We start from the raw sequence: 23,123 nt of genomic DNA, 5'->3' as shown, positions 1-23,123 counted from the left end.
CTTTGAAAATGTAATTATTCTTCATAAAAATATGTTATTTATGTTAACATGTAATAGGTTCATTATTGTTATTTTGAAGTGATTTAAAATTTCTTAGTATTAATTTCTAATAAGGTAAATATCAATAAATATATTTCACATAACAAAAGCTCTTTGGGGTCCTCAGTAATTTTTAAGAGTATAAAAGTGGTCCAGAGACCAACAGTTTGAGACCTGCTGTCCCACCTACACTAAAGCGTAAAGGTCTCTCACTTGGCTAACCTGGGCTTTCATCAGTCTCACAGTCTCCTTAGAGCTGTATTTGTGTTTGTCTACACCAGCTTGTTACCCATGCCTGGCAATGTCCTGCTTGAATGAAGTGGGGACTATAATTAAAATATTCATTTGTTGTCACAGCACCTTTCACTCAATACATGACCAAATCATATACAATATGTATTACATCTGTCACTATAGTATTACATATAAAAGGTGTTTAAAGCTTTGCCAATATTAACAATGAAATGAGGCTACATCCTTTAATGGTATCTTATAACGAGGTCTAAATGGGTCTAACAGTTTATAATCTCTCTTTTTTTTTTAACATCTGCATTATTAAATTTTCACTGTTTTTCACTGTTTTGGATACTCAAGACAACTGGTACTTGTTGCTTCCATGCTATGCTAACTTGGTTCTCAGAACTCCAGTCTTTAGCAGAAACAAACTGTCTGGCTGATAGACAAGACTGATTTTTAATGCAAGCCAAGGTGTAGTAATAAAACTGAAAAAAAAATCTAGATCATAAAGTTCTAACCCATAGGATTATCCTGGAGCCTTTTTTAGCACCAAGAACAAGAATACTTAGAGCTGATGATCTTGCGGAGTTACATTGGAATTTGTACCAGCTATATTAAAAACAGAAGCAAACCAGACTGTGTATTTTTTAAAAGTTTACAAGGGCAAAGCACTTCTTCTAAAATGTTATTCTCAAATGCTGCAAAGTACCTTAATTAATTCTTATGATTCTAACAGCCCTAAAAGCAAGTCATAAAAATGATATTTACTTGGGAGTATAAATTGGAATGACATTTTGGTAGGGCCATTTGAAAATATTTAGCAGAGCCTAACATGCATACCCACTGACTAAGCAATTCCAGTTTTAGAAATTTATCCTGAGAAAAGCAGCAATGACATAGATATAAGGATGTTCATTACAGTGCTGTGTATAATAATAAAAACATTTAGGAAAGAGCCTAAATATCCGACAACATGGCGCTGATCAAGTAAACCATGGTTCAGCATATAATGGAATACTATATGGTCACAGTACAGAATTCAAACAGTATATCATAAAATTACGTATGGCAAGGAAAAGTACTCACTATATATTGCTGAGGGAAAAAAACCAAGTTATAAAACTGTAGTATTATATGATCTCATTTCTGCTTAAAATATGCATAAAAGTATGTGGAAGGGTATATATATATACATATATATATCTATATATATATGTGTGTATAAATTAATAGTATTTATTGTTGAGTTTGGGATCACAGGTGATTTAATTTACTTCTTTTGCAGGATCTATACTCTGGTTTTTCTACAGTGAATATCTTTTCTTTATATAATAAAAAAATTAAAATATTTACTTGAGGCAACCATGCAATTGTTAGTGTTTTCCTATTCTTATATTACTGAATACTGTATGTACTAAGGGAAAGTGGTGAAGGGGAGAGAGAGGAGAAGAGGAAAAGGGAGGAAGGCAGATAGACATTTATATTGTTTATTATTTTATCTTGTATGTTTGTTGTGAAGTTTTATGTTAACAATCTGGAAAGAATTTTCAATGGAACATAGTAGTGAATAGTTAATGTTCACAAGACTGCAGTCTACTCTCATAGATTTAATTTTTTCCCTCCCCTTAGAATGCCAATTTTGTTGTGTAAGGAGCAGGTGGCTTTCTTTTTTATAAGTCTCTCTACTGCCTTGTCAGACAGCTCTCAAAACTTTTTTTGGGAGCTAACCAAGCTTTATCTAACCAAACCCAAAATGGCATATGGACTTCATCCACATGGTCATATGAATCCTTTGGCTGATAACTCCTACTATGTATCTAATTGGTTTTATAAAATCCATGTTTGAAGAAGGTTTCTATAGCTATAAGAGTGTGTGATGCTGTGGGATGAAGGAATGTAGTGGCAAAGAGTCTCCTTTAGCTGCTATACTAGAATCTGGTGCCCGTCACTACCACTATCAAATATTGGCAGTATATATCCCAACAAAGGAAGAATGATAATAATTTTGAGTGAAAAATTTCTATCATGCATTTCAGCTTAGATCTACTAATAACACTTCCTTAAATGCCTTGTTAGACAGTGAAATCTGGGAATAATTATCAAACACCATATACAGTGTTTACAATAGAATCATATTTCTTTTCTTTCTCTCCCCCTCCCACTTTTTTTTTTTTTTGCATAAAAAGTAGAATGCTGCTGAATGGTACCCAAATGTCTGTTGTATACTATGCCAATACAGCAGCTCAGCCAAAAATGTGAATAGAACAGTTTGCCAAGTAAAAGAAAACATAACAAATTGGTAATGGTTTCTATCTTGACAGAAAATGAAAATGATCCCTCAATGTGTGGTCACTCATGTGGACACATAAAAATGTCTTAGAAGCAATCATTTTACCTCAGATAACAGACCCTGACGGTGTAGTACAGCACTGGCTGACTTTCACTTCTTAGAAAAGCGGCAAGCGTGACCTACAAAATAGTCTGGGAACCATGTAATTTATGCATAACACACATGCATATGCCATGAAGTCATAATATTTGCTATAAATCATTTTGAATACAAGACTTCTTTTCCGAGTGGAGTATACTTTATGAGAGATGATCTAAATCACCAGGGACTTGATAAAGCTGAACTGGTTTATTTATGAACAGAAGTGATGCTGTTGCTTATCAGGTTACAAAATTTCAGTATTCTACAATGCAACACAAAGGCTATATATAAGTGCCCCCATGTATTCTGTAAGAATACTAAAGGTACTTTAATTAGATGTTAGATTAAAAAAATATACAAAAAGTATGTAGGTACATAGTGTAGAGTTCTGACTTTCTGGTTAGGTGACTGCAATTGCAAGCAGAAAGGAACCCCTGGTGATGGTTCCTTTACCCTATTTCCCCTTCCTTTACCACTTATTTTTATTCCCCAGATGGAGAACTAGCCAATGTCATTGACCAGTGGTCTCTTTTTCCCCCAATCTGGTGAAGTTTCCCCATTTGTTTAACTCTCTAATGAGGATGTTAGAATACTGATTGTATTGTGAAATCACATCAAAAACAAGAATGACACTTTCAAAAACACTAATTGATATCTGATGCTAATGAGGAATTCAAACTGAGAGGATACTGAACCAAGGGACTAGGAAGAACCTTGGGAAGGTAAATGGTCTTGCCAAGTTGAAAGTAAATTTGAATCCTGTGGGTTATGAGTTTCAAATGAAACTTCTGGGTTTAAATTTGTTGGTGACTTTCCTGTTCAATAAAAAAGGACTTAAATGGCTTACAAGAAGGTTAAAAAAACTTATTGGGCATCAAACTGCTATTACAAAACACCATCTTGATGAGTTAAGTGTAAATGAATCAGAAACACATGGATCATATTTCCTTAAAAAATGCATATGGATTCAAAAATAAGGGGAAGAGGACTTGGCAAAACATTTTTTTGTGTGTAGTGGCTGAACCCAAAACATTTGAAAGATATTTTGAGACATTCAAAGAATCCAAAATAAAACTAAACCTGTCCAGTCATATAAAAAAACAAAGTTTTTCTGTGCAAGTGCATTTATCTCTATGGGTCATTCAACACTCACTGAGCCTTCACCTTTGGCAAAGAACTATGGGAGGAGCCAGCTTCTGCCTTAAGCGACTTTGAATTTAAGTATAAACGAGTACACATAAGTAATAGAAACCTATTAAAAGAGACCAAGGGTTTTACAAAAATTGGCATCATAACCCAGACCATACAGAAATCACATATCAAGAAATATACAAGTATTTCCAGGATCGTATGGTAGGTAGGATTCATCCCATTCAAATCATCATCACCCGGCCCTTTTGATTAAAGTTATATATAGTTGCAGAGCCTTACTTGCTTAAATGTTTTCTTAATAAGTGTTTTTATGTCTTTTTTAATATGTGTTCCAGCCCTCCTTCCTCCACCCTCTAGATTTGTGAGTGCTCAACAAATCTTGCTGACTGGTTTCCTGGAGGATGGGAGTGTTGAACAGAGTTTTGAAACAGGGGAGAGATGCTGTTTGGCAGAGAGGAGTGAGGCTATGATTCTGGGTTGGGGTAATGGCACATGTGACAGCTCAGAGGCTCCAGAGGGTGAGTCATGTGTGGGGGGTGACCCACTGGCTTGCTCACAGCAATGTGCCTGAGCCAGGGTGTAGTGCGGGCGTGGAGGCAGTTAGGTGCGGGGAGGCCTAATATACTACATGTGGAGTCAGCTGGAGGGGAGAGGAGTGTGAGAAGAGAAAAGCACAGTGCTTACGCTTTTTTTTTTCCTTTTTGCCAGTATAGGATAAAGTGCTAAGCACAGGACACATACAAGTCATTAATCCCTTTATTTCTTATCAGTTAAATAAAAGCTGAAAAATATCCAAAGATAAAAATAAGTTAACTATGCATGTATTGCTAGGATCCTATAGGTCATAATTTGAAGAGGAACTTGGTAGGATTATGAAATGGACTAATGAGTTCTAAAATGTTTGTGGGAAAGTGTAAAAAGTTAATGACTCAGAATCTTTTAAGGCTGTTTTCTAGCTCTTTAATGTGAGTCTTATCTTTTCCACAATATTAGAAAGTTATTTAGGGCAAGGATAGGGTCATATATTTCCTGTGTATTTTCTACTGGCTAGCACAATACTGGGAATACACCAAGCACTAAATAAATGCTTACTGAACTGCAATGAAGTAAAACGGCCGAGGTCCTATAATGATGAGGGTATAATGGAAGGTAAAGTCTGAAAAAAGAAGGGATGATATAGTAGAAATATCCTAATAGTGTCTCTGCTTTGAGCTTGTTTGTTCATGGTAATATAAAGAGATGAAAGGCCTTACCATCCTTCATCATCTTCTACTTCTGTTTCAGAAATGTCATTTTCAGGAGTTTCAGCAATTGCTTGAGTGAGTTTAGATTTAAACTGGTTCAGCAGCGCAAGGGTCTGAAATAACAATTAGACTGCTAAGTTTCCTGATAAGGATAAATATAATTTCAGAAGAGACATTTAAATTTGGTAGAAAAGAAAATATCCTTCCAGGATGTAAAACACTTAATTTTTTTAATTTTGAAGGAAAATAACAAAACTGCCTTCCAGCTGCAGCAGTGATTGATATTCACAAACCTTGACATTGCCCCATTTGCACTTGCACTGACATTTTCCCTCCGGGATATGTGACTGTTTTCTGATTTGGGGAAAATAAATTTATGTAGAAGACGTTTAAACTTTAAAATGCATGCTTACTAATAGCTAAGTTTTTAGTGTCCACAAGATAGGGAGGTACTTCACTAAGACATGTGAAATCAAAAACAAAACACCAAAAACAAATAGTATTGAACAAATTTCCAAAAATATAAAAATGTCAATGTTGGGGAAGGTGAAATGAATGAACATGTTAATTGTTGGAAGGTGCGTAAATTGGAGTGACATCTTTGGAAAGTTTTTTATACATATCAGAAACTTTAAAATGATCATTCCCTTTGATTCAATAATTCCAATACTGGGAATACATGTAGGAAAATAATCTGAAACACTGAAAACGGCTTATGCAAAAGATGTGTGCTGCAGCAATATTCATACAAGTGAAAAATGGAAACATGTTAAATGTCTATTAATAAGGAGCTAGATAAATTTGGTAAAAAGCAGTGAATATGTGATTACAGTATTATTAATATTATACACATGGAATATTATATGCTATTGTTAAGTGAAAGAAGTAGGATATAAATATCACGTTGAGTGTGTTTTTGTAAAAAAGGGACTATTTCTCTGATATTTTTATTTTTGGCTCCAATGCCATTTGTAGGTAAGAGGAAACAGCAGGTGCCTGAAATTTTAATCACATTGTCCCCTGGCTATACCTTAACAGTTTGCTTCAGAATTTGAGCAGAGAATCAGAAATTAGAGAAATGTTTTTTTATTCTATAGTTTTAAAAAGTACATAACTGTGAAATGGGATAAAGTACTACCTTGTCTAAAAAACTCAAGTTTCTAATTAAGATGCTGGTACATTGAATTCAGTACTAAAATACAGTTGACCCTTAAACAGCATGAGTGTTAGGGGCACCAACCCTCTGGGCAGTTGAAAATCCACTCATAACTTTACAGCCAGCTCTCCCTCAACATTGGTGGTTATGCAACCAACTGCAGTTGGTCTAGAACTGTAGTACGTATTTACTGAAAGAAATTCACATATAAGTGGACCCACAAAGTTCAAAGCTGTGTTGTTCAAGGGCCAACTGTAATTACATTTCATAAGGAAAAATGTGTGTGATAGTTCAATATGTGAATAACAAATATAATAAAGAATCACAGTAACTTGGAGGCTCCAGAATTTATCTAAAATATCATTAAGACCATGGTTCGTGAAAAAATTAAGTAGGTTTTGGTGGTCTAGAACCTAAGCTCAATAAAGACAGGTGATGTCAAAATATCTGCAAGAAACAAAGGCAGTTATTGCTAAAAAATGATAGTGAAAAGCACCTTATATGTTTCTGCAAAATTTAATGCCCACATGGACTACAGTGGAAAATAGATACATTACCATAGTTGCTAAATGAGATGAGTTTTAAGGAAAAACTATAAATTCTATAGAATATCTTCATAGGCATTCTGAGGGCTGCTAGCATGTTAGGGTTTAGATATTTTATCTGTTTCTAGAGTAGCAATTATAGGACTAAGCTCTTCAAACAATGTTAACAGATAAAGAAAACATCCTTTAATTATTCATTAAAAAAACCTTTCACCTACAAACTTTTATTGTATTTGCTTTATAATAAGAAAAGTGATTATTGTAGAAATATTAGAAAACAAAGAGAAGCAAAACAAAAATATCTATTATCCCACCACTAAGAATAAGTAACCATTGTAGACATTTGGTATATATCCTTCAAGGCTTAAGTGTTTCTGTGTGTGTATATATCTATATATTATATAAATATATACCTCTACATGCCTATCTCTATATCTCTCTATCTATCTATCTATCTATCACTTAAAAGCAAACCCCATCAATTTTTGATGGTGGATTTTCACACACTTGGAAACGTCTTTTCTGAGGGCATAAAGAAAAATGAAAACAAAGGAGACCTCTTAGTGGGATGAAATTTTAAAACTTCCTAGAAAACTGCGCTAGACCTGGATTTTATTCTTTTGAGTTGAAAGTGGCGAGGCAGTCTGTTTTGAGAGCCAATTAACGTGCTATTGGTATTTGCTCAAAGAAGGAGGACTGGGACTATGACAAACAAAAAACATCCTCTCAGCCTTTCTTAATTTCTCCTATATTCAAGATTGGACTTTCTCTAGTTGCATTCGAAAGGCAAGAAAGGACACTAGGCAGAAAAGCTAACACCACAAAAAAAAATGGGGCCCAATATAGGTTGAAGAAGATAGGATCTGCATGGAGGCATTTCTGTTTGGCATCTCCAGGGGAATTAGTCTTCTGGCTTTTGCTGAAGGAATGAAGGGCCAACCATTAACAGCATGCTCTTCAGCACAGAGCAAGCCTTCCTGGCATGAAGAAGCTGTGCTGAAGGGGCCTGCCCTGGCACACCTTGTGCATGCATATCTACATAGAAGAGTCTCTCAAATGGCCTCTGTGCTGCCAGTCCTGCCCCGGGTCCAGTCTACTCTCCATACTGCAGCCAGGTGGGAGGGATCTTCCCATAGTGCAAATGAGATCATATCACCTCCTTCCTTCGATGGCTCCCCATTGCTCTTAGGGTAAATCTCAACTCCATAATATGGCTCAAAAATATCTTGTGTGAACTGGCTCCTGCTTACCTCTCCAGCCTCATCTCTTTCTTTTTCTTAGTCTAAGTTCCAGTCATACTTAACATCTTTTAGTTCTTTGCAAAAGAGGTCAAAGACTCCTCATATACTGTCCCTTTAGTCTAGCCATGTTATGTCCTATCCAACCCTCAAAGCTCAGCTGACAAATCATTTTCTCAGGGAGGCCTTCCCAGATTCTTATGCCATGTTAGGTCCTACTGTTATACATTGACATAGTTTCCTGTATCTAACCTGTCATAATGTTCACCCCTTTTATTAGTATTACTTAACTGCCTCTTTTTCCTGATAGCTCAGAGAAGACAGGGATGTTTCTACCTCGTTTACCACCAAATACAGTGATTAGGACATGGTAGATTCTTAATAATTATTTACTAGGAGGGAAGAAAGAGGAATGCAAGAATAAGAGTGATCCTTCACATCTTTGGTAGTACATTCAGAGGACTTTTGTGACTCCATGAAAACAAGTTAATAAAGTACTTTTTCTTAATTTCATTTGATGTGCCATTTCTTTTGAAAACTGCACATGTTAGTTCTCTGTAATTACAATTTCCTATACCTGAATTCTTGTTGAATTTTCCCTATGATTATTTTCACGCTGGGCACTGATGCATGATCTTCCTTACCAGTAATTAGGTGTCATTTATAATATAGTTCCTGATTAGATTAATTTATTCAAACAGGCTTGGGCTTTTAAATTTACTTTTATTTTGCCTATTTTATTTATATGCCTAAAATGGCATGTTCTCATGTATATATGGCAGCACCGAATATAAGTAATTTTGGTCTGCCCCCTAGCTTTTCAACATAAAGAGCTGCTGAAGAGATTCATTTTATCAAGTGCCAAGTGCTGCATGGTGTTGACTCCCAAACTGATGAACTCGCTTCCTGTCTTTTTTTTATTCTTGATTTCTGACAATCCTCTTATATTACTACTTAAAGACTCAGGAATGACTTTCAGTAAGCAGACTTTCATGGTATTATTTATGGTAGAAGTCAACTAGTGGACAAAGTGCCTTATTTACAGGCACTGTACAATTTCAAATGGAGCTGCCTAGGCAGCAGGTGAGATGCTGATCCAGAAGAGATACCTTCATCATTTATAATCACCCCATCTCATAATATTCACTTAGTCAAAGGTTCTACCGGAGTACCTGGTAATATGTGGTTTTACTACGTTCCTTCCTGTGTTTAATAAGGGAGTACAAGGTTGAAACCTGAAAGTTTTAGGCTTTATGCCTTTATGTCAGGAAAGAACTCTATCATCTGGATCTTTGCTTAAGTGGCCAAGGTCCTTGTCACTTCACCCCTATATTAATATATCCTTTTCCATTTTTAAGAGGTGATGTTTCCCCTTGTGTATAATCAAATTAGGCTCCATTAACAATACTTGAAGACAATTAAAAGGCAATGAACTGCGTATGGATTTTGGTTTGTGAAGTTACCTGGTCTTCACGGGAAGTTCCCTTCTTTGCCTGCTGCTTCCTCAAAGCTTCATACTTTTGCTTTTCTCGTCTGTATTCTGCAACAGCACCATCTGGAGCAGCCTCTTCCTCTGAGGAATAATAGAATAGTCTTAGGATAAATAGTAAAAAGGCTCTATGGAAGCTCCACAATGATTACCTAGATTAGAAAGTGATTGATGTTAATTTATCAACCAATTTTATAAACATCTTTATTATATACTGTACTATTGTAGTTGTTCTCAACTGTATTTATTTGACTATAAAATCACCTATCTCACTTTTTTTCTTCAGTTAATTTTTTTTTATTTTTTATTGGAGTATAGTTGATTAACAATGTTGTGTTAGTTTCAGGTGTAGAGCAAAGTGACTCAGTTATACATATACATGTATCTATTCTTTTTCAAATTCTTTTCCCATTTAGGTTGTTATATAATATTGACCAGAGTTCCCTGTGCTATACAGTAGGTCCTTGTTGCTTATCCATTTTAAATATAGCAGTGTGTACATGTCAATCCCAAACTCCCTAACTATCCCTCCTCCTAACCCTTCCCCCATCTATCTCACTTTTAAAATAAGTAAGGTATTCCTAAAATTCAGCAATACCATTTTACATTATTCTCTTGCCTTATAAGATATAATCTTTCAACATTGGTTGATTTTCCAATTACCTGCCACTTTTGCTCCCCAGTTAAAATAATAACAACAACAAACAATTTCAATTTAATGGCATCATAAAATATATCTAACAAAAAATCAGGACAGTTACCTAGAGCAGATAGAAATAAGTTTTACTAAATTAGAAATTAGAAAAAAAAATCTATGGATTTGATTCTGCAATAATTCCATACAAACAAAGATTAGCTAACATCTGGGTTCACAGAATACAGGTTTGCCTCAAAAAAAAAAAAGTACTAACATTTTACATTATGTTACATTTGTATATATTAATGCAAATTTGTGACTTAAGGGAAAAAAAACACAAAAACCTATCTCTTCTCATCTTTGGCTGGCAAACCAAGGTGAGCCAGTTGAAATCAAGAATACCAGTAATCTTTCTATTCAAGCCTTGATTTGTTGCTTGCCTCTTTGTTACCTAGTTTGAGGAAAATAATTAATGAGTAATATATTAATAATCAGCCATTTTGTTCAAGAGATTGTCTAGTTAAAAAAATGTGTGAACTAAGAAACAAGTAGTCTTTTTATGTTTACCTAATATGATTTTGATGTTGGTCAAAGGGTACAAAGATTCAATTATGTGGGATAGAAAAGTTCTGGAGATCTAGTGTACAGCATGGTAACTACAGTTAATAATACTGTATTGTATAATTAAAATTTGCTAAGAAAGTTGATCACCACACAGACACAGACACACACACACACACAAACTGTAACTTTGTAAGGTGATGGATATGTTAATTAGCTAGACTGTGGTAATCATTTCACAATGGTTTCTCTAGTTCTTAGTCTTCTGAGATTTTTAATTGTCTGGCTTTAGGATGTCTTTCCTCTCCTCCTGTTTTTATTTCTAGCCAAAATATTTCTAGCCAAGCAAACAACTTGAGAATAGCTGTGAAATCAGCTGACCTTTCATTATATACATCTGTGATACCAAGATTATGCCTGCTAAGGTTCCATCTGGACTGCATGGAAACTATAACCCAAACACTTCTACATGGTACACAGAGTCAAATGCAATGATATCTGCCACACAAACTCAACTGTGTGAAAAATATGGTCAACTCTTCTATTTCCTAACTGAGTATATCACATCAGTATAAACTACTTCTGTTTATAGTATGATCAAATGTTCATAGCACATTCATTTTTCATGTTTTTATTTCTTAACACTATACTCTGAGTAATTTCCTTAGCTCTGTATTTCAGTTCACTAATTCTCTGTTTAGCTGTATCTAATCAGTTTTTAAGATATAAACTGAGTCATTGATTTTAATAATCATAGCTTAAAATTCTAGACACTTGTTATGTTTTACCTTTCAGATTATTCTTGGGGATCCTTCTATTATGTCTTCTGACTCTCTCCCCAGAGTGGTTATTTCCCCATGTGTTTTCTAATTTTTGACTCTGTGTGTACCTACAGCTAGAGCTACATCTTTGTCATGCTCCATAGGAATCCTTGGCACCCAGGATTATGTAAGGAGTCCTACAGAGAGCTTTTGCATTTGCTTCTACCAGGAAATTAAGGGGTTCCATTAGTGCACAGCCATTTTTTCCCCAAGTTAATTTCCTGGCTTAGGATTCCTGTACCATATAGGCAGTGTACATTCAGACTTTATAGCTGTGCCTTGTAGAGTTTTAGAGTTTTGATATTTTTTATGATAGACATTTTTTTTTCCTCCCACATATAGCTCTGAAAAATGACATGCTTCTTTGTGGCCTTCCTGACCAGGTGGACAGTGTTTTTAGTTCCTTCCTCTTTTTTTTTTTTTTTTTTGTGGTACGCGGGCCTCTCACTGTTGTGGCCTCTCCCGTTGCGGAGCACAGGCTCCGGACGTGCAGGCTTAGTGGCCATGGCTCACGGGCTCAGCCGCTCTGCGGCATGTGGGATCTTCCCGGACCGGGGCACGAACCCGCGTCCCTTGCGTCGGCAGGTGGACTCTCAACCACTGCGCCACCAAGGAAGCCCCAGTTCCTTCCTCTCTTGATCCAAGACTATATCTCTGTCCAAGTGTGAGATTAAAACCTCAGCTTCTAGCTATCAGAGCCTACGTCTGGTTCCAATATCCCCCTGGGCAACTGTAGTGTCAACTTGCCCACTTAATGCTCTGGTTATGCCTCACCTTTGTTTCTGGTACGTAGGAATTTTCTTTTCTTTCTTACCTTCTCTCTCCCCTCCCCCTTTCACTTTCCCTCACCCTGCCAGCCCCCTCTCTGTCTCTTTCAAGCTTAGCTAAGTATTTAAATTGGGCTGGATCATATTTTATCCAGAATTTCTATATATTTGTAGAAGGAGAAAGTTCTTTCTTAACTCAGTCCATGTTGCCAGAACAGGAAGTAGCACATTCATTTCTCATGTACTTGAATGCCCCTGGATAAACAAAAATTGAATAAGTGACTGGATGATTTTAGTCACATAAAACTAGCTAATAAAATATAAAAGGAGTTTGAAAAAAATCAGTTTAAGTACAGAGTGCTCTACTTCTGCTTTTCTTAAAAATCTCAATATATGCTGGATGACAATTTATAAATAATGATGCAGTATGACAACTATTTGTTATTAACTGAAATTTCTATAAAATATATGCTAAATAAATAGGAATGAAGAATGGGAGAAGAAAGAACATTTAGTAAAAACCTACTATGTTAGGTACCATGCTAAGGTTCTTTGACTATCCATAAAGAAAGTATCTATAAACCTATTTGACAAATTAGGAAACAGGATAAGACCACAATTAGAATATACTAAAGCTGGAACTTGAACCCAGGTCTCTATGATACTAAAATCCCACACTGTGCCCTACTGTCTTCAATTAAAACTTCAGTTCAGAAAATAAAATTTAGTAAGTGTTGCCCACATGCCTGACACTCTAGGAAATGCTATGAATGATATCTAAAGCATACATGATGCAGGCTTTTCATTCTAGAAAATAATCTAAAGAGTAAAATAAACATAATATATGTAAAAATAGTTAAGAGATCAAGCCATTGATTGTAAGTATTATGTTGCTGATTCTTGGGTAGAATATTAGCCACCTAGAGAGGAGTTAAAGCTTACCTATGTTATAGTGTTAGAATAAAAAAATTTAATATCTTAGTGACCTCTGAGATAATATTAGGAAATATATATAAAAGGGTTTGGTGACAAGAATGTCCAACAACACTGTAACCATCAATGTACTACTAGAGCATCAGTTTGCTAGAGCACTAGAACTTAGCTAGTGTCGCATGTGGATTAGCAGCAGAACTTGGGCTAAAACTTATGTTCTGACTCCTAGTTTTGGTGACAATCTGTAGTAAGACTAAAGGTTCAATACTGCACTTTTCCCCCTGCATGTTATAAAGAATGTCTCTAACTCTTCCCTAAGAACTAGTCAGAAACATAATCTTTGCTCCACTTGAATCTCTTCATTACAAAACCTTTTTGTTCTGAGCAGAAAGAAGTGATGACTACTCAATTATTGGTTACTTAGCTAATGAACCAATGGTATCCATCTATTACAAATCTCATTTTATAGATAAAAGGGCTTATACCCTCTACTGTCTCAGTACCAGAGCTCAAGGAGCTAAAAGCTTCAAGTAGCTGCACATTCATTCATTTAAAAAAAAAGTTTAGTAAGTGATTATTATGTGTCAGAAACTGTTAATAAAGCTACTTATAAATGACTTTAAATAGATCTAGATCTACTATTTCAAGGAAATTTTTGAAAAATTCCCATAATAAAAACTTTTATATAAATAAAGGTAAATGTTGTTTACTAGTGATAATAGTAAACAACATTTGAAAACAAAAGGGACAGACTTTAGTGGATATAGAAAAACACCAAAGCTACTCACATCTCATCACACTTTGTATCTCATGATACTTTCTGGAAGCTACAAAGTATGTTTTAATCAAATTTTATACATACCAGATCTTAAATTAATTCTAGGAGAAGTACCAGACTTGAAAATAGCTAACATGATAGCTAACATTTCAAGTACTCACTATGTGCCAGATACTAGTACCTTGAATTACTTGCTTAATCCTCATAACCAACAACCCTATGAGGAAGTCATATTATTGACCCCATTTTGCTGATAAGGTAACTAGGGCAGTAAGAGGTTAGATAACTTATCTCAGGGATTATAAACTCGAGAATAAGAAACCATGCAGTCTAGCTCTAAAGTACAGACTATTAACCAGCTTGCTTATTTCTTCTTCATGTCTGAAACACAAGAAAACTTAGAAGAAAATATTCCAATCTGACATAAAAAGGCATCAGGTCACCATACTGGATGTGTCCTGATGAAGTAAAGTCCTACCAACAAAAAAAGGTCCTGAATTCCTCCCAGACCATAATAAATGGGAACTGCAGTCTGCCAAACAGTGGGTTAATGAAAATAATTTCCTAGAAAGAGTTCTTTATGGCTTTTCTTGATTCTCCATAATTAATCATATATTGTCCTCATTTGAATTTTTAAACACTTTGTAGCTGCTAACTTCGTTATATCAGAGCTGCCTCTTTGTACTGCCCCCCTCGGCTATAAACTCAAATGGCAGGGACAGTGCCCTGTTTGTGGACTAGTATATCCCTAGCATGTAGTATGTACTCAATAAATAGTAGCTGAATGGACAAATGAACAGAGTGATCATTTTTAGATCTTAAATTACAACAGTGTGCATGGTTGCCTTATAGCTCTTGCTGGATAGAATGGCTCCTTGAGGGCCTTGTAGGGGGTTAGGTCCCCTAGTGTACAAATACTTTTTCTGTAGATAGCTGCCTAATTAAGTTGAGTTGTAAGGAATTAGATGATTTCTGACACTTATTAAATAGAGGTGAGAGGAGTAAAAGTCAACTTGAAGGCAATTATCCCTGATTAAGCCCTTGAGCACTGAGCTTTCTGAGTAGAATCCCTGAAAGAGCTGCAGCCATTCATTGCAGCCATTGAATAAATGTAGCCATTCATTGAGGCTTCACCTCCTTGAGGAGCTACTGGGGCTAAACTACATATCCTCCACCCCAGTTAAAATCCCTGTTTTTTGGTTTGTTTTAGTAAGAAAATCCATTATAGAAATGATAACAGTGGGAATATTCTGTGACATTAAAATGAGAGCCTACATATATATATTCATAGTTATAATCCATAATATTTATTGAGTGAACCTGTACTAATTTTGTTTTGAAGATAATTGAAAGTGTTTAGATGATATCTTTAAAAGGTGAATAAGAAGAAAACTGGTTTCTCTATCCAATGAAACTGCTCAAATTAAAAACTAATTCACAATAAAGAAACTATATAATGGAGGTATCTATATGCACATTTATGAAGAGTAGGCAGAAGTTTAGGCAAAGACTGGGTTAAAAGTTTAATTTTTTCTGTACTATGAACTAAAGTAAGAAATCTGCAATTTATTAATTTCATTTAACCTATTTTTATTTTCAGCATATTTTTAATTCTACAGATCAAACAATGCTGGCTCCATCTGGTGGTCAAAATAAGCCTCTGTAGCTTCATGAAAATTAGTCAAAACTGGTTAAATAATTTAGGGACTACATGAAATAATATGCTTGAACATTGAACACTGAAGTATGCTTCAGCACTGAATGTTAAGTGGAATTGTCTACATTTACACAAATTTTTAATTTTTCTTTCTCTGTTGTTCATCCTAGCCTCATTTCTTCATGTTATTTTGGAGTTTAAAATAATTCTCAAAAGAAAGTAATATAGAATATTTTCCTCTGTGTTTTTCTATTAGCTGATTTGAGAAATGTGAAGGTAACAAGTTATAAAACAGTTAAATTTATCCACATTTTCAGACCGTATTCCATTTTGGAATATAAACTATAAAAATACTGATTTTCAGTTGTATTTTCCATTAGGCACTTCCAGGAGGGCTGGCTAGTGAATATATGATAGTTCATATCTAGTTTTAAATTTAGTACAAAAGGAATATGTCCAGAATCACAAGACAAAAATATTAATACTAAGAAGTTCTTAGAGGGTAATAACTTGCTCATTTTACAGATGAGAAAACTGAGGCTCAGCGAGGTTAAATGATTATGCCAAGCTGGGAATATCAGAAACCAGATTTTTTGATAACCCAATGTTGTTTCCTCTCTATATACACTGCTATGTGTACTTTCTCTTTGTAGTACATAATCACTGCAGATATATGTCATTACAATCTAACAATCACTTTGAAATTCTATACAGTTGTCCCTCAGTATCTGTGGGGAATTGGTTCCAGGACCCCCAATGCCCATACTGAAATCCAAGGATGCTCAAGTTCCTAATATTTGCATATAACCTATGTACATCCTCCCTGTACATCCTCCCATATCCTTTAAATCATCTCTAGATTACTCATAATACCTAATACAATGTAAATGCTACGTAAATAGTTGCTGGTGTGCAGCAAATTAAAGTTCTGCTTTCTGGAACTTTCTGGAATTTTTTTCTTCCCAGAATATGGTCTACCCAAGGTTGGTTGAATCTGTGGATGGGGAACCCGTGGATATGGAGGGCTGACTGTGCATTTACAGTACAGTGTGACCATTTATAAAATGGCATGAATATCCAATATAGGTGTAGTTCTCTAATTAGAAGTTTTCTTAATTTTTACTTTTGTTACTTTCCCTTAAGATATTAGTAATTAAAAAAAAAACTTGTTTTGAAAGCTCCACTCCTTTCCAAATACAAAATTTTGCCTTTTTTTTAGAGTATTATATATTGCTTTGTTGAGTTTATAATTCAAATAGCAGTCATGTTGGTAATAACTTATAGTCATAACATCACATAAATTAATTACCACAAAGTATATATTACATTAAAAATCAACTCAAATAAAGTTAAGTGAACTTATCTAATGAATTAAGAGATAAGAGAACTTAGATTGGTAAAAACAGGTTCTGAACACTGAATATTAAATTGATTTAAATTAGGCTTAATTGTCTTATCTTTTACTAATGAAGTTTTTAATTGTACAGACTCTCTGATAAGCTTTTTATCAGATGTTTCTCCATTCTTATTAATAATGAGCACAAGAAACAATTACAATATATAAATAGGTACTGAGGGACGTGAATGGCTTCTCTTCTGGGGGCTCCAGCTTCCCACCTGTTGGCTGTAGTCTGTGCTCCTGTTCACTTTTACCTCATTCCCCCTCACATGGACTTCAAGACCAGCACAAGGTTGATTGATGTTGCCCCCAGGCCCCTCAACAGAGCACGCTTTGTATTTCTCCATATGGTGTGACCCACAATTCTTGTAGTTTGATGGCCATTTTGACAACATCCCTAGGTTGCCCTGTCATTCTGGGTGTGGAACCTACAAATTATATACTCTATGTTTTAGCAATAAGAAGAAAGCCCCGAATTCCTCAAGATATAAAGATTTCATGAAGCCAATCAAGGAGAACACTAAAGAAAGAATTGCTATCTAAAAATCACCTAAGGCTATGGTTAACCTAGCAAATTCAACACTGCAGAATATCATGCTTGCTAACAGTACTTAATGGAGGGTTCTATTATTTTGTAATAAACTCATGAGATACTTTTCTTCAAATAATTATGAGGGTTTCCAAACTGGTTCAAAATAGTCCTCATGTGTGGTATGTCAGAGTATTCTTCCTGTTCTCTATGTGACTGAGGAAACTGAAGCAATAAAGTGGCTTCTAAAATACAAGTACGACCACTACTACCAGCACCATCACCAGTTTTTAAGACCTAGCATGTCTGAGATACAATACTAGGAACTCTCTGCCTGCTTTCTCACTTAACTTAATGCTGTAACAACAGAAGGAGTATTATTGTCTCCATTTTATGCATGAGGAAACAGAGGTTCAGAGATGTTAAGTATCTTGCCCAAGGTTATATGGCTAATAAATGATAGAGCAAGGAATTGAAATCAGGGCTGTCAGACTTCAAAGTCCATGCCTTTTCTACCCTATTATACTGCAGACAGTTATGGAGGGGGGCACTGTTATGTATGAGAGTGAGGGACACAAAGGCAGTTCTGATGTGGAGGAGCTTATAGGCTGGAAAGTGGATAAGACATACTCTTTAACTGTGTGGTGGTGCAAATGACATATGAGAGGTCCTGATAAAGTACTTATAAAATTTATGCAGAGGAGGAAGAGGGAAAGTTGGGTGGAGGAAGTGGCAGTATAACTGGGCCTTAAGGGAGAAATAAGATTTAGCCACAGCAGGTAGAAGAGACAACATAACCAAAGCATGAAAGCAACATAGTGCAGGATACACACGAGGAAGAGGAAAAATGTTTTGTGAAAATGAAGAATGGGTAAATAAAATGGGGAATAGGGAAAATGAGATAAAAATCTGATCATGTAAGGAATCTGAACTTCATTAGGGGAAGCAAGGAGTGAAATGGAGCAGGGCCCTATGGTCTGCATGACCATGCCCACAGCCTGCCTTTTGTCTGTGGAAGAACTTTAGCCAAAGAATAAGTTTAATCAGAGAAGTGAGAAAATGCAGAAGCAAAGAAAAGCAGTCAAGCAGGACAAAACAAAAATGGTTTAGTCAGTAAGCAAAGTCAAGGGCCTTTAGTTCCTTCTCAAGGGCTACAGATAATATTGGGCCATATCCTGTGAACTTGTCAGCTGTCTTACAGATACTAAAAGCCCCATCAGGTGGAAGAAGTTAACTACATGATGACCAGGCTGTAGCCATGACAGAAGCTGTCACAATTCCGAGAATTTGCCTCAAAGAACTGGAAACAAACCGACCCTGGAACTGAAGACTAACTGTACCTCAAACAATCAAGATGACGCTGATCAGACCACCCACGACCAATTTCAAGATGCCTGTCAGAGCTGACTGTAGCCACCTCCCTCAGCCTATAAGAGCTCTTGCCCACTGGTTGTAGGGCAGGGAGTCGGCCTCTGACGGGTGTTCCCTGCACCCCCCACCCCTGGTTGCCAGCATCCGAAATAAAGCAAACTTTCCTTTCCACCAACCTTGCTTTTTTATTGGCTTTTGAGCGGTGAACAACCGGACCCTACTTTTGGTTACAGGAGGAGCCACAATCTATACCTTGCGGGTCACAAGTGTTTGTGAGCCTTTTAGAAAATGAAATGAAGTGTGCTGAACCACCCTAGATTGTTATGTTGCTTGAACTCATTTCTAAGATTTTTTTTAAAGGGTGTTTTCTTATTATGGTACTAGCTTAAGTTAGCTAATAAAATTACAGTGCCAAGTTTCCTGACATCCATACTTCTCTTAATCAATGAAAACAATGCTTTTCCCAAGTTCAGTGACCAACAGAGCAAAGGCAAGTGAGTAAGAGAGAGAGAGAGAGAGACAAAGAAAGAAACCGACTCCCCAAATCTTGTTGGAATTTCTCCCTAATTATTTTAGAAAGAAACTTTGAAAAATATCCTGGTAAAATAAATTTCCCACATCTATCAGAATATTCTAATTTAAATAAGAAAATATGAGCCATTATTTGAAAGGACCATACTCAGTGTTTCTGGCTCTGTTCAGTATCTCAGATTTTTTTTTTTTAACCTGCCTAGACTGTTCTATAATCTGATTCAGATTTTACCCCTTCTTCCCCAACCCCCATCTTTAATGATATCTCTAACAAGCTACATCTTGAGATGAAGTGAGGGTAGAAAAGAAGGTAATCAAACTATGCTTCATCTGAAGTTGACTGTGTCCAAATATGCCTTCTGGAACCTGGGGTTAGAGGGTGAGTTGGATGGGGGTCACCTTGCTCAATCTTAGTGGTAATGCTGTGAATTGTAGGCCAGTCCTCAATCTGCTGATTCTGGCTTCATGCTAACAGGTCATATTGCTTGTGGCTTCTTTTATTTTATTTTTAAAGGAAACAATGCTTTGCAGTTTTATACAGTAGCGGAAAGAGTATTGGACCGAAGATCTGACTCCTCAAATCTACTGTTTAAGTTAGGGTGAGTACAAAATATCTTTAATACTTTGGTTTCTTTCTTTGAAAAATGGACACAATAATACTTGTTTAATCTACTTCTCAGGACTGTTACAGAACTAAATGTAATGAGGCATGTGACAGGATTTTTAAACTATTCATGTTATATAAGTAGGAGGTATTATTTGGCAGAGAATACAGGGCACCATATTTTATGTCTATAAGCTACTTATAGCTATGGTTCCCTTCAAATGATTAAATCTCATTTGAAGAAGCAAGGAGTAGACACAATAGTTTTCATTTTATTAACATACTTGTTTGAATAAAAAATAGTTCTGTATATTAAATCTTTTCAAAGAACCAATAAAACTTATAATTGGAAGAAATGTGGAAAATCCTTTTGTGACGTGCATTATCAGAACAATTTGTATTTTTCCATATTTGAATGTTCAAGGTAGCATTCTTATTATGAGGCTTACTTACAATTCTGAATTTGCTTAAGAATAAGCAGTATCTGCTGGCATGCTGGTAGGATGGAAAATGCTTTGCTACTCCTATCTTCTACCTGTAGCTAACACTTATACAAATAGTGCTTTCCATGTGCCAGTCATTCTAAATGCTTTATCAATAATACATCACTTAAATACAATAAGGAAGTAGCTGCCACTAGAAAGACCAGGGCATTACACTTGGAAACCTATCCTTTTGGAAAAAACTGAAAACTAAAAAAAGTTATGTGATGAGTGAATGTCTGTGAGCTGTCACTGAAAAGGGTGCCAAAGTTGGATCCAAGCTGTGAGTTTCTTGAGGGCAGGGGCTTTTCTGCTTTATTTGCCATTTTGTGTCTAGAGCCTAAAATAGTGCCTATATGTTTTCCAGCATTTGATAAAATATTATTATAATGAATACATTTTTTAACAAAGGAAAGTTGATATTTCAGAGGAAAGTGGATTCTTAAAGAAAGAAATTGAGAGTGGGAAATGGTAGTGTGTCCAAGCAGAGTAGGCTGAAAAACTGGTCTTCTTTGTCTCAAACCATGAAGAGCTGTAATCATTAGGTGCTATCTTAGGCTTAATGTCCCTGAACATTTCTTATATGGTACCCACGGCCAAAAAATGATCAGGAAACAATCAAAATACAATACTCGTCAAGGTGGTTTATCAACTAAAGTTGAAGTATCTAAACTCTATGGTACAAAAACACATTTGCTGGATAAAAAAAAAAATGATTTAAAAAGTGCCTAAGTTTTCAAATGGCATTAATTAATCTTTTAATGAAGAAGGATTATTTCAGTTTGATTAATTTCATAAACTGAAATCGTTACCAAAGCAATCTTACACTTTTTTCTTGGTGAAGTGGAAAATTTCTCACCCTCTTATTTTGGATTAGAACAGAATTACAGACACATTCTCACTGATTAATTTTTAAAAATCTTTGGCTTAGTCATAAAAGAAAGCCAGCACATTAAATGGACTGGGTTCAATATTTTTAGTTAGCAACTCTACATTCTGTTTCCAGCTTTGTCACTCACTGGAGTAAAGGCTTGAGTCGACCTCACAAATGCTTGGTCTCTATTTTCTTAGATGGTAAACTCAGTATTAATTACTACTGCCTTAAGTGTATATAATGTCGGACTTCTCTGGTAGCGCAGTGGTTAAGAATCTGCCTGCCAGTGCAGCGGACATGGGTTCGAGCCTTGGTCCGGGAGGATCCCACATGTGGCAAAGCAACTAAGCCCGTGCGTCACAACTACTGAGCCTGCGCTCTAGAGCCTGCGAGCCACAACTACTTAAGCCCGCGCACCTAGAGCCCGTGCTCTGCAACAACAGAAGCTACCGCAGTGAGAAGCCCACGTGCCACAACGAAGAGTAGCCCCTGCTCACCACAACTAGAGAGAGAAAACCCCTGCGCAGCAACGAAGACCCAACACGGCCAAAAATGAAGTAAATAAATAAAAAGTATTTTTTAAAAAAGAGTATATAATGTAGTAAATTAATCACTGTGATATGCCGTTAAAATACCCAGAATAATGAGTGTGAATAATAGAAAAATAAGCAAGCCAATCTTGAGAAATATTTCTGAGAAACTAAGTTGATTGGATTCTATCCCAATAGTCTGCCCAGAATCTTCACAAGATACCACAGACTAGCAAAGTCTTTGGCTGTAGCAGAATAAATATTACAACCATTTTCTCTTCAACCACAGCCAAACTGGTAAGAACAAACAATTATTCTTCTATATTTGCTTCATATGCAACTCAGCACAATATGAAATAAAGTGTAAGGGACTTCTCCATGGGTTTTATAGAAGGGAAAGTACAAAGGACTTATTTTTGATGTTGTTTTCCTATAGCAGACTCAGCCCATCTCCTTAAGTCACAGAAAATACTGCAACTAAGATGTTCAGAAATAAACCAGAAAAGAGTGGTAAATAGGAAATTAATGCTGCTAATTCTTGGTTGGGATTATTTGAAAAAAGCCCAAACTATAAGGTTGTTTCTAGAAAGTATCATAATATAGTGTCTAATATACACTGCCAAATAGTACACTTGACCCTTGAGCAATGTGGGCAGTTAGCATTCCCAACACCCCAACTGTTCAAAATCCGAGTATAACTTTATAGCCGGTCCTCTGTATCCGTGGTTCTACCTGCACAGATTCGACCAATCATAGATCGTGTAGAACTGTAGGATGCAGTTATTGAAAATAATCCATGTATAAGTGGACCTGTGCAGTTCAAACTCTTGTTGTTCAAGGGTCAACTGTAATAATAAAACTATAGACTTACATATTAGAATAAAACTTTTATTTAATATTCTTTCTTAGGTGTTCATATATATATATGTATATATATATACATACACATATATACATATTTATACACATGTAAGAAAGAGAATATAGATATTCTTTCACTAAACCTTAAATTATTACAGTGAGGGAGACGGTAAAAAATGACTGCATGAAAATTCCTTTCTATTCTATGTCCCAGACATACAACTTTCAAGACATGAAAAGCTGCCATACTTTCTCTC

At 35.7% G+C, this 23,123-nt stretch overlaps 1 protein-coding gene across 1 annotated transcript in view; it reads right to left on the bottom strand.

The window, feature by feature from the left end:
* Positions 1-23,123, bottom strand: part of CWC27 (CWC27 spliceosome associated cyclophilin) — a 241,400-nt gene that overhangs the window by 53,891 nt on the left and 164,386 nt on the right. Inside the window, exons 12-13 of the mRNA XM_022596570.3 lie at positions 9,506-9,615; positions 5,113-5,216 (exon numbers count right to left, since the gene is read on the bottom strand). Coding sequence (XP_022452278.2) covers positions 5,113-5,216; positions 9,506-9,615 — 214 coding nt within the window. The remainder of the gene's footprint in view (positions 1-5,112; positions 5,217-9,505; positions 9,616-23,123) is intronic.

Source organism: Delphinapterus leucas, chromosome 3 (assembly GCF_059928025.1).
Source record: "Delphinapterus leucas isolate spDelLeu-1000000601 "Yukka" chromosome 3, BTC_Dleu_Yukka2, whole genome shotgun sequence".
Lineage (NCBI taxonomy): Eukaryota > Metazoa > Chordata > Mammalia > Artiodactyla > Monodontidae > Delphinapterus > Delphinapterus leucas.
This window is presented reverse-complemented; position numbering and strand designations above follow the sequence as displayed.